Here is a 13248-nt window from a genome sequence, read left to right on the forward strand (position 1 = left end):
TCAACACAGACAACTGGAGTTAGCAGAAACTGACAACGTGCAAACAGCTGTGGTCAGAAGTTTAACTCATCGCGGGATTAATGTCTTATTAATTTTGGGCTTTGACTCATTTGAAGCATCCTTTTTTTCAGGATGGGATGTCAATACAACATACATCTGAATATGTATGTGGTATCAATCCAACCTAAAATAAGTTCAAATAAATCACAAAGGGGCCAAAACTGATATGACTTTGTGTCATGCTTTTGTCTTATTTCCTGTTCCGGCCTGCTTTTCCTGTTTGTAGATTTTGCAGGTAGCTTTACGTTAATGACTGGGTGTGGAGCAACGAGACAAGTGGATGCAATCTGCAGTTAATTAGATTCATAAGCCCTAAAGCCATGTCATGAAACCCCAAATCATTCCTCACGGGTCCCTTTGTTGTCATAGTTTTCTATTCTGTGCCACTTTTTCCTTGTTCCCTTGTTTGTGTGTTACTAGCTTTCATGCTTTGTTTCTGGCGTTTGAATGTCTATGTTTGTTTTTTAAAATCCTTATTACAAATAGTTTTGGATTCTTACTTTTTACTATTATTTCTCCACTTGGACTGTCTTGTTGCTCAGTTTCCAGTTAGTGTTGTTTTCCCACATTTAAATTGTATTCGATTTGGTGTGTATGTTTTCTCCACTGTCTGTTTTTCATGTCTCATGTCTGCATCTGGGTCCAAAATCTTCCCATGATGAGAGTATGTAAACTTCTGAACACAAGTTTACTGAATAACATTTGGCGTTAATGTGAAGACATTTAGGACATCACGGGTTGGAGCAGCACGTAGCACACAAGTACTCACCCAGAGGAGTAAAACCTCGAGCAGGGCTGGTGTCGCGACTGCTCTCGCGGCTAGTATCGCGACTGCAACCCTGACTCATGCTGGGACGGGGAATGCGGCTCCGGGCTAGCGTGCGGTAGGGAAGAGCAGCAGGCAGAATAGTGTTTTTACCATAAAGGCTAGCTGCGAGGACAACACAGTTAGGTGGAAATGTAAGTGTGCATTCAGGAATGTTAAAAAGAGGTGGGGAGGGGAAACAATTATGGGAAGAACATGTAGAACTGAATGAAAACCAGGTTTTCGTGGTGGTCTGATAGTACTACTGCTGGTATCACTAACATAAGGAAGGTAACAACCAGCAGTTCAGTCTATAGGAGGATCTATAGCAGGAGCATCCAAATTTTACCTGATTTAGTGTTGCAAGGGCACGTTGATGAATTCTGCACATTAAAGATGCTTAAATAAATCCAATGTGGACAGATATATGCTAAGCATCTAAAAAAAATCTTAATTTTGTGTCATAGGTGACTAAGAAAATTTGTGCAACATCTAATAATATATCTTATTAACAATCAATTCTTTTAATTATACAAGCAAGCTGTGGGCCAAAAATGGCCTCTGGGACGCATTTTTGACACCCATGATCTATACATTTTTTAAATTTTCTTTCTCCCCCATCCATATAATTTCTGCCAACACTAAAAAATTAAATATGTGCAATTTATCAGTAAATGAAAATGCTGCACATTTTGACATGGGAATGTTGTGAATCAGTGTCGAAGGAATTGAGTGTAAAAACAACGATTGAATAAAAGTAAGAAATGCAATCATTTTGGTGCAGAATAAAATCTTCAATATTCACACAATGACTTTTAAATCACATTTAACTTAATCACAGCCATATTTCAAGACATCCCTCACAGTACCGGCCATTTTTGATTATTTTGACTGATTTTTCAAGGCACACAGAAAATTGTGTTCTAGGGCTATGTAAGCATGGGACATACCAAAAGAAAGATTAGACTCTCATCAGAAAAAATAAGCTTGTTTCTACCTTTTTACGTTCATACATTTCACAATTTCAGTTTTCAACAAAAAAGGGAGAAAATCAGCTTTTTGTAAGAAGATAATTTTTTTATACAATTTGTGTCACTGACACAAACCTAGCCATATATATTTAACCTAAATATCTATGCCACAACATAAACAACACAAAAAATGGTTGTTTTACATGACAATAACAATTTATTTACAAATTTAACACCATGAACTATCTGCAATTTACAGTTGGAAATAAACTGTGAATGTGCAAGCGTTTGCGCGTGCACACGCTACACGGCTCTTCCTGTTTGCTGTGGCAGTGCTCCATTACGTGGGAAAGATGCATGCTGAGCTCTAAAAAAAATGCACTTCTGCCCATTGTGGCCATTTTTGCGGCTTAAAACTGCACCATACATGATCTTTTCTGTTCTGCAGTTGCGTCATCACCTTTTTTTGTCTCTCGCGCAAAAAAAAACATAAAGACGTATAAATACGTCTTTGGGAAAAGGTGGAAGGGTTGAAAAAAATGTATAAATATGTCTTTGGTAGCGAATGAGTTAACAACCAGAAGCTGCTCTCTCTATTGCCTCCTGTCTGCTACACACGAAGTCAATGCTGTTGGACTTTCAGATCCAAGTTTGTATTTTTCCTCGTATCTAAAACACCAACAAAACAGTTATAACAGTTTATAACAGTTCATGCCTGTGAAAGTTGTGCGTGTCAGTGTCCTGATCGTACCTAAGCCAAGTCGGCTCGGGCTGGTCTCTCGGCTGCATCCTTGGCTGCGAGGGATCCTGCTACGCCTGTCAGACGGCGTGTTGGACACGGACACGGCAACGCGAGGTACGCGACCATGGCTGCTGTGTCCGAGCAGCTTGCCTGGGGAGCTGGAGCGACTGCCAGCTGTGGACAAATTTAAAAAATGCTAAAAAAAATTGTAGCATGGACAATTTCAGAATTCAACAAAGTCATAACCATTTTCAGCATGGAAAAAAGTGTGAATACTTAGTTTTAATAAATCTCTTGAAAGAAAAACCTTCAGTCATGCTTTTGGTCCTTTTTATGTCAATAGCTTTTCTTATCTTTTCAGTAACAAAAGGGTTTCTCCAGGGTCAACGGTCACTATGCAGCCCTCAGTGAAAAGGTTTGGACACCCCTGTACTGTATTAAATCTTTCCAAGTGAATATAAAACTAGATTTAATACCACTTTAGCAACAAATGAATGTGAAACAAAGATGGAATGAACAAATAAATGCAGATTAGTCACTGCGGACACACACAGGGCCAAAGGTTACATTATGTTGAAAAGGAACACAACTGTTTGCAGACAACAGTTACAGACAAAACAAACTACAGAATTGCTGAGAAGGGACATTTCTACATTAGTGAAGATAAAAACATTCACAAATAAAGCATGCAACAAAGACATGAACTGAAAGGAAATTGCTAAAGGGAGAAGACAACGTGCAAAGTGGTTTGGGCTCAGGGACAGTGACAGCCATCCAGCTTGTGGATTGGATGAACCTTACCACTGATGGGATTGGCTGATCTGGATCCTGAGTGATGGAAGCAATAGGCAAGACAATTTGACATCAAGAATGATCAAAATGAGATAAGGGGTTTATTATGCAGCATGCACTCTTTGGGCCCTATGAAATCTAGCAGCCATTTGTTTTAATGAGGCAACAATTTAACTCTTAATCATTGTCATTTTGACAGCCATATCTTCCTAATATGCGCTTTGCAGAGGGATTGATAAACTACGCCTTTGCTACTTTCCCTCTGCTTGTAGCTGATAGATGGAAAGTATGTTTGACAAGCATTTTGACAAAAGTGCTTGAAAAAGGCTTGAAGCTTAACCATCAAACCAAATACGTACTAATGTAGTACTGCAATCGTAAATATTCACAATGACTGCATTACAGAAATTATAGGGCCCGTATTTTAAATGGCTGTGAATTTGATAACGCAGACAAAAGGGAAAAAATATAGTGTTTCCCCTGTCATTATATTAGGGAGGCACCCCAACCTACCAAGAAGGTCAAGTTTCCAACATTTCCAGACTATTATAATATATAATATAAGTCGCACCTATTAAATTTAAAGACAAAAAACGATTTGTTTATATACTTAGTGCCCAGATGTTAGAGAAAGATTTTTTTAAACTGGATAAATTATTTTGGCAGTAGCGAATACACAGCCGATATATATTCTTGAATGCATATTGTTTTGAGAAGCAAAACGGTTACTTCACTGACCCCACCACCGAGCCGGTACTACTTGCCTCAACACCAAAAAGTGGGGGCAAAGTCACAGTTGATACACTGCACAGCTAATGCAGATGTCATACAAGTTTGTGTCAAAAAATCCCTTTAACTCCATACCCAACCCCCAAAAACTACATCGCACTACATACGGCTATGCTGCACATACTATATGTGCACGGCTGCACTTTGTGTTGTTTTAGTGATAATCAGCCCTAACCTCAACCCAAACACACATGATGCACACGTGTACATATGAGTGAGGAGTGATCCCCACCCTCAGAGCTGTAAAGTTAGGAGAAACACTATCTATATTTTTAGAAACAAAATCATATTTCTACTTCCAAGCGCACACATGACGTAAAAGCATGTCTGCACACACCCACAGACTTTTTAGTGGCAGACGTGTTTCGACAGCAAGAAACCTCATGCGTACACAAAACCACAGCAAAGAAAACACTCACACATCAGGGGTGAAATGTGTGAGTCCGAAAACAATGTCAAGGGGAGATGATGGTCGAACCGTGACTGTGAATACAAGTGTTTCATGAGAAAAGTAAGCATTTACGTACGCTGGGACTGAGAAACCACTTTGGCTCGACTGCGCCCTCTACGGTCCACCACTGATGTGCTCGATCCGCTTACACTACCAGAACTTTGCCTTCTGGTACGAACACGACCTGGATTACAAGGGAGGGTAAAAAGAAGAAGAAGACAAGTGAGCTTGCTTTCAATGTCTGTCTATTTATGGTTCAACCCACAATGAAGAAGACCTAGATGAGGGCTTTAGGTCCCAAAAAACACACAACCTGGAGGACAAACATGGTTTGTTAGAAAATGTTATTAAAAAATATGCTGAAAATAAAACAGAAAACTTTTATTTTAGAGTCAGAGTGGGCTCTGGAATTAGTAAAGAAACTTTCCCTTTGTCTGGACACTTATACAGTATATTTAAACGTGTCTTTTATTTGATATATTTCATTATATTTTATTTATTTTATTAAGGGTGTAACAGTACATAATCATCACAATTTAGTACATATCTCGAATTTAATGTAACGAAAACTGCTTAGCTTTTGTGTGAAAAACGTTCATCATTCTTAAAATGAAACAAACGTTAGGTAAAGTGTATCGTGTGGGAAATCGGAAATGAAAAATCCATAAAAATACATGTACCATTACACCCTTATGGACATGCATATAGCATTTTTATACAATTGCAACCAAATAATTATTTAATATAGCTAATAGACAGTCCTGATCAGAATTTGAAGACCATTTGAAAATTAGCAATAATAAAAATAATAATTTAGCGTGTTTTTGTTTCATTTATGGATGTGTGTTTATATACCCAACCCTTTAGTGACAACCTAAGAGGAGGAGAGAAACAAAAATGACAGATACACAATTACTAAAAGATGGCACAAGTACTCATCATGATATAACAGTGTCAGACATTTGTGTAAGAAAGGAATAAAGTCAATACTGTTGTCTGGCTTACTGGAAGGTGCAAGTCCATGCAGACAGACCATGCAGTTCGACACAACTTTTTGTATTTAAATTGCTTCATTAAATGAACTAGACAAATAAACTACAATTAGAAATAAACAGACAAATAAAGGGAGGACAAGGCAGGATGTAAACACAGCTGACAAAAAGACATACAAAATAGTCAGTACAGTTTGTATAAATATACACACACATAAACACATCCAGTAAGTCTTACCATCACTTTTACCAGGAGTGCCGTCTTTTGGATATTTAAGAAAGGACGTGCAGCAATGAGTGAGAGAAGAGGTAGAGTTAGTGATGGTTTATGTAGGAAGTGAGCCTCATTGTGGTTGCCATACGGTTGTGTCAATCCATTGGGTGAAAAAAGTAAGGAGTTAGGCTGAAATTGAGTACTTATCGACATTGACTATTGTACCTTTGATTATGTTTGTTTCACTGTAACAATTCAAAGTCATGGATTACCTAATGATGCGTAAGATCCTGGTGGGAGGGCAGCTGCCGAGTTGAATGGCGAGGATGCGGAAACAGTTGACACCCTTGACTTGGCGCTGGAAGCGGCGTTTACATCGACGTCGCTACGAGAACGCTGAAGAGAACCTGCTGTCATCGGTAACCGGGTGCTCACTAATTTAGCTGAAACAACAGAGAGGAAAATAATTACTTCTATTGGAGTTTAAATGAGAGGCAGAAAACACCTACAAGTACAACATTAAGGAAAACACAAATATTCTATATTTGATCCTTCATTTTTAATGGTAATTTTATATTAATATTTTATTAATGACTTTTTTTAATGGATGCCAAATATGCTTACTCCTTGCAAGGCTGCCTCCAATGACAGTTTTCACAGACAGTGGTCGACTGTAATGAAGAGAAATAAAAACATGTTTTAGAATCTCACACACAATCTCACACAAGTGAAAAAAACAGTATATGAATTATTAAAATGTGCACACGGCAGAGCCAAACATAAAACACATTGGGTACTGGTTACATGTGCTTATGTTGAAATTCACTGATACATTTTCAGATAGATAACCTGACAACCTACTTCCCAATAATGCCCAACATTTTTTTTTTCAAAGCAAGACATCAAAAAAATGTCTACAAATTAAAAAAAAAATTCGTACTTAAGACTCTCCTGAGAAGACGATGAGGAACGATCAGATTGAGGAAGAGACATGATGCTGTCAGAGCCCTTCAGATGAGTCTGCAATGCTTTCTGGTATGTGGATTCCAGGGCTTGGAAGAGATGCTCAGCCTCTCGGCTATAGTGACCATGGAAGCCCCAGTAACATCTAGACACCAGGACAAGTAAAAGGTGAAGGCATCCATGGATTCAAACAGTATTCAAACCATTTCATCAAAGCTCATTCAGGACATGATGGATCTACAGATACAATCCATAAATAAAGCGAGATTCCCATTAAATATTAACATGACATTTTTTTTTACAAGGTCCACATTTCAAACCAAACCCACATCAAAATGTTCAACTCATTCAGACTAACAATCCATATTCCCAAATTCCATATTTTCCCCAAACACAAATGCCACTTGTACTTGTACTTGATGTTGTACTTACTTCCTTGCAATTGATCTGGCTTCAGAATCAGCATCATGAATGCCCTTCCTGATGGTTTCAGTCAGAACAGCAACATGCCTAGGATAATAACAAAACATGGTGAGGAGTACTTCTTCGGTAGTTCCCGTGGTGGTCTGCAGGGAATGTGAACACTTCTAACAGGTTTCACATGATTTTAAAGTCCCTATTAGAGAGGGGGGCAGTTTCCATTTCACTGGAATGATTAACGTTTCCCACTTTAATGGACATCATCACTGGTGCATCCAGCCAACGCTTAGTTACCTCCAATGCCATCATCTGGCAACGAAGAGGAGGATAAATGGCAGAAGAAATTATAAGTATTTAATGACACGCACAGTCAATCATGTTGATAATGATTAATTATATATTTATTGTGACAGTGAGACTGAATGTAAATAATAATGATAATACTATTAAATTAAAAAAATCAACTTGATTGATTGAGGGATGGTTGTTTGTCTATATGTGCCCTGTGATTGGCTGGCGACCAGTTCAGGGTGTACCCCGCCTCTCGCCCGAAGACAGCTGGGATAGGCTCCAGCTCCGTCCTCGAACCTCGTGAGGATAAGCGGTAGAAAATGAATGATTGAGGGATGGTGTTGTTGGGCTCAAATTTCTCTGCCTCTAATCACTTCCAGTCCACTTGATGACAAAAAGCTCAATTCTGGTCTCATGTGACCACATCAAATTCTCCCAAGCCTTGTCTGAGTCACACAGGAAATTGATTGTCTAAGGAAAGATCTGTACATGTGTCTTCTTGAGCTGTGGGACCTTGTGGGCACTGCAGGATGTGCAATCAAACACTATATTTCCCCCACTGTATATGCAGTACAATACACTGTTGGACAACTGTGATAAAAACAAAAAACTTATATAAATATATTCAACAGGATGTGCTGCTTACCTTTCTAGTGTGTTTGTGTGCCACTCTTGTAGCATCAGGTCTAAAAACTCATAACAGCGTCTGGAAAAGGGTACAACATTTACATTTGTTGAATATTGTTATATTGTTAATATTGTGCTATTATAAAACTGCATCCACTGTATGGGTTTACTAATACAACTAAAATCACTGTACAGTATGTGCAAATGTGTTTCCCGATTCATTCCACAACAATTACTGCATCAGTAAACAAACATGGCTGAAATAGTTTTAAAACAAATCAAATCACTTCAATTGACAACCAAAAAGCCAACCGGCTCCCTTACCGTCTGACTGCGACTGATTTAGAGGTGCAGTTACTTGTAATGATGGGGATAAGACGTAGGTAGTGTGTATGCTGGAAGAGGAAAGAGAGCAGGGATGTCAAAAGCCAGACTTTAGGAGGAAGTGGAGCCAACCCTCGACCCCTGACCAAACCGCAACAGAGTAGGAGGAGTAATACACACAACATAGAAATACTGGTTTTTCATCAACAAATCTTACCCGGAGGATTAGGCGGATAGCAGCCACTCCAGATGTGGCCATGACTTTGGCACTGTTGGGCACAAGGTTCAGCAAGATGGGCATGACATTTTCTGCTCCGTGGTCAAACTTGTTACCCAGCAGTGATGATAAATGTCTGACAGAGAGAAGGGAGGACATGGTGTTGAAAAACAATTGTTGAATAACAATGTGAATTTAGTACATTTCTGTTAGAGATGAATAATGTATCTACCAATCCCAACATTTGCCTCCTTTTCAGAGCCTCTAGCAAAGTTTTTCCTTAAAGTTACAATCCTTTTTGTAATCATCATCAGGAATTTGCCACACACACAGCAAATATTTGGCTGAGAGAGGCAATGACATAGGAAATGGCTACACTGCAAGCGCGCAAGTGTGCACGTGTTTGTGTCCGTTTCATCAGCCTGACCTCCCTACACAGAAATACATGATATGTAACTATGAAGGCGCGATTGCAAAACAGTCAGCTCCACTGACTGTGTGGATGCCTTTGCCATTGGGCCTGGAATACGTAGTTGTGTCCGTTCATCAAATCTCAGCTTTTCCACTTCATTTGTACTGTGTTCCATCCCATCAGATCTGTAATAAAATGTCCATGAGGAATGTTTTTGGTCAGGAAGCCTAATGCTTGATTCATATCTCAGCAGGGCTCATCTTAGCAGATAAATGTTACATATGATTGCACTGTTTAGCCTCACCAGTTCTAGATCATCATCTGGTATCAATCAAACGAATATATTCATGCTATAAAAAAATGTGACTATACGTGCAATGGCTGTGAAAGAAGAAATGATGACACCGCACTTGCACATCATATGAGGCTTTCCTACAGTTGTGGATCATTAATTTGGGAGTCAGAATCAGATACTTTAAGTTATTTTATATTTATGCAGTAAACTTTTAGAACTACAGTGTGGAAGTAAAGGTTTACTCCAAAGTTAATTTAGCAAGTTAACCAAACCTACTACACAGATATACTGTTAACGGTCCATAAGTCAATTCAGAGGTCAAAGGTTTCTTGTGCGAGATCACCAGGGTTCATATATTTGGCCCATTTCACTTTACAGGTACTTTCCAAAGTTTTGTGGATGTGGCTTGAAAAAGTTTCAGATGCCGACACATCAGTGCTGGTCTTTGAAACAGGAGAAGCTCACTGGGGTCTGACTTGTATCGACATGTCATAGTAGATGGTACATCATGATATGAACATTGCTCCCTCACTATCACGTTTGTTTCGACTACAGAGCACACCAGCATGTACTTAGCCACACCTACTAAATTTAAAAAGAAAACAGATTTGTACATACAGTACATACGCCTATCTATAAGCCACATTGTAACATGGGATAATTAGTACACAGAAAGTTTTTTAATTTGATTAAATAAGCAGAACAGTGCATGTAATGCGGCTAGTTAAACAGTAGCCAACAGAAAAGTCATTTATTGGCTTCCTCCTCCTCCCAGGAACTAAAACCACTCAAGTAGTCTTCTTCAGCAACCAAATTGAAAACATATTTAGAAAGTCATAAACAGGTTTACTATGCTCTAACTATGAAAATATTCCATTTATTAATATTGAATTCTACTTCGCGGATATTCACTTATCGCAATCGGGTCTGGAATCAATTAACTGGGATAAACGAGGGATGGCTGGAATACGACTGCTGTGAATGCGGTCTCCCCTTGAAGCTGTGTTCCAAACTCTTTGTAAGCAGTTTATGTATCTATGGGATTAAAGTCCAAAAACTTGTGAGGCCAGGATCTGAATTTACTTTATCGATGTTTTGGGTCATTGCGATACTCAAAGACCAATCCATCCAATCTTTAGTGTTCTGGCTAAGGCCAGGAAGTTCTCATTCAGGTTTCTATGGTACAAGATCCCATTTGTTGGCTCCTCAACAGATTTTTCGTTGACAGAGAGAGAGAAACATTGGGCATGGTACAAAAAAAAGTACATTACTTTCTGTTCCGATGGGATTGATTTATTATTTTTTTATCTTACCCTAGAGTGATGCAGGCCTCACGGACCACCTGTGAGCGCAGATCTTTAGCTGACAGTTTGAGTGGCACCTCCAGCAGACGGAGCTGCTGAGGGAAGCCCTCGTACTCTGCCGCCCCAGCCAACATCAACGAGCGAACTTTTTTCAGCTAAAAGACACAGAGACAAAGAGCTGGGACTTAATGTGTGTAGTTCTCCCCCCCTGGAGTTCTGATAAATTTAGATCAGAGGTGTGCTCAGCGTGTAGATGTGTGACTTACTGCCACCACACGATGCTCCCAGTCATGTTTGTCATCTGATAAAACTTCTCGGATCTTAGTCAGCTGATCCTCCAGCTCCCTGTTGGAGTAAATCTGGAGACAGATTTGTTCTTATTATCAGAACCAGTTATTCTGTAGTCATATGTTGAAATACCTGAACTGAGGGCACATCTTCAAAGGCTTTTATGAAATCCTCTTCATCGACAGCACCGGCTGCTGCTTCTTTACCTTTGGAAAGAATATTCAGTTTTCATGAAGAACACACAATATAACACTTCTGAACAAAATACAAGAATTGCAAGTGTTTGTAACTTCTGGATTGTAAGCAAAGCATAAAAATTCAAAAAGAAGCAGTAGGAGCAAAAACTCCTTTAACAAAAGGTGAACTGTTAAGTGTTTATTTGTTGAACTCAGAGGTATAAAGTCGCGTGTTTGGTTTAGGGACACTCTCACCTGTGGCCTTTGCTGTAGTTGCAGAGCTGGGTCTTCTCGCGGTGGTCATTGTAGTTCTCCTGCCACCGGGAGGTGCTTTAGACGATGATGAGGAGGAGGACCGGCCTCCATCAACAGAGTCCTCATCTTCGAAGTTCTTGTCTACAAAATATATTATATATTTATATCTAAGCATATTTAAGAAACACAAAATGTCAAAATAGAAGGACCACTCACCTGAGCCGGATGATGGGATCATGTTCCCAGACCTTTGAACTTCGTCAAACTTGCTGAAGATAACATTCAAACTATGAAGGAGGCACGGGGACAAGAATAAGTAAAACACAGAATCTAAAATATAAATAGAACAAATAAGCAGCGAGGATTCAAAATACACAGAACATAAAGGGGACCTATTACTTTTCTAACCTATACATGTAGTTAGGATGTTGTACTCTCGTGTTAAACGATGCCAAAGTTTCAGATAATGAGGTTTGCTCATTTGGAAGAGAGCCCTGAAAGTAAAACTGCCGCTTTGGCGTGTGACCAATCACAGCATGCCTGGAGGCGGGCCATAGGCAGAATAAATTAGAACAAACCGTTTTGGCAGGAAGCACATATCAAAGGAAATACAGCTGGAATCGGTGCAGATTCTGCAAAATCTAAAACGTTTTCTGTATGGGTTATTGTGTGTAGGTACTCTAAAGGAGACCACAACTCAATACAAAGGGTCAAAATTTGCATAATAGGTCACCTTTAAGAAAGTGCTCACACTAGGTCATTTGTACCAGGATGGACTTGCACCTGCAATTCCCCCCCTAAGTCCTTTGGACCCTGCTGGGCTGCGTTCTCACTGACCATTCGTGTTCTGCCTTAAAACATATATAGTAATTGTAAAAAGCCCTGAAAAAAGTGACAACAGAACATGTTTTTACATGTCATGTTTGCACACCCCTGATTTTGAGTGTTTCTATTTATTTCTATCATAAAATGATTCGATTATCATAAAGGACCAGCGAGGAGCGATTACATTACAGTCATTTGATGACTTGAATCATGCCGTGTCCGAGCCCACTTCCTCCAGTTGTACCAGAGGAGCAGGAAAATGAGCGTGGATCACAGTGTCAAGTGGGCCCAAGCATGGAACAAATGGCCTAGTGTGAGCATGTAGAAAGGAATACGAGAATAGCAAAATGGGTATTTAAAATTAGTATCTGGCACTGGTGAGAAGCAGGCATATGAAGAAAAAGTAAAGGCCTAAAGTCTGCCCTCAAAAAGAGCAACTGATTAATAGAACAATGTGGTTTGGTGTGTACATGTCATGAGGCAGAGGAACAACTTGTGAGCATGAAATCAAACCTTTGCAAGATTTGAAGAAGCTATGTTTATCTGAACAGCAACAAACCTTACAAATCATTTATACTCTAATGTCGTATCACATAAGAATGACAGACATTTATGTGTTTCCACATGTCGCAACTAATAGGTGTGATGCAAAAATGCCTGAGGAAAACAGAAACAGCAGGAAGAAAGAAATACTTTTGGAAGTACCGTGATTGAGGCAGGCCTTTCTTGCTGAGACCCATCCTCACTCTCTCACCCACATGTCTGTAAATTTCCACCAAACTACTCATAGCCCCATCTCGAACCTAGAACACATTTTTAATTAGTATACATTTCTGACTATACTAAATACTACTCTATATAGTACTTAGGTTATAACATGTATGGATGACTTGATGCCACTTTTTCAGGTCTGATACAGATACCTACACCAATCCAATACCTTCTTTTCTCCTTATTGCAGTATTATTTGTATGCATGAACTTTGCTTAATATAGACATACAAAAGAACACTATGTTCAAACCATGCAACAATAT

At 39.2% G+C, this 13248-nt stretch overlaps 1 protein-coding gene across 1 annotated transcript in view; it reads right to left on the minus strand.

Moving 5' to 3' along the window:
- clasp1a (cytoplasmic linker associated protein 1a) overlaps nt 1-13248 on the minus strand; it is a 42115-nt gene that overhangs the window by 18164 nt on the left and 10703 nt on the right. The window contains exons 7-23 of the mRNA XM_078795417.1: nt 12919-13016; nt 11605-11675; nt 11389-11529; nt 11090-11163; nt 10936-11028; nt 10679-10824; nt 8659-8794; nt 8442-8512; nt 8137-8196; nt 7212-7289; nt 6757-6924; nt 6441-6487; nt 6089-6259; nt 4687-4794; nt 3380-3406; nt 2588-2752; nt 830-934 (exon numbers count right to left, since the gene is read on the minus strand). Of these exons, the coding sequence (XP_078651543.1) occupies nt 830-934; nt 2588-2752; nt 3380-3406; nt 4687-4794; nt 6089-6259; nt 6441-6487; nt 6757-6924; nt 7212-7289; nt 8137-8196; nt 8442-8512; nt 8659-8794; nt 10679-10824; nt 10936-11028; nt 11090-11163; nt 11389-11529; nt 11605-11675; nt 12919-13016 (1759 nt within the window). The remainder of the gene's footprint in view (nt 1-829; nt 935-2587; nt 2753-3379; nt 3407-4686; nt 4795-6088; nt 6260-6440; nt 6488-6756; nt 6925-7211; nt 7290-8136; nt 8197-8441; nt 8513-8658; nt 8795-10678; nt 10825-10935; nt 11029-11089; nt 11164-11388; nt 11530-11604; nt 11676-12918; nt 13017-13248) is intronic.

Source organism: Doryrhamphus excisus, linkage group LG12 (genome assembly GCF_037039965.1).
Source record: "Doryrhamphus excisus strain RoL-2023G ecotype Guam linkage group LG12, RoL_Dexc_Guam_v1.1, whole genome shotgun sequence".
Taxonomy (NCBI): domain Eukaryota; kingdom Metazoa; phylum Chordata; class Actinopteri; order Syngnathiformes; family Syngnathidae; genus Doryrhamphus; species Doryrhamphus excisus.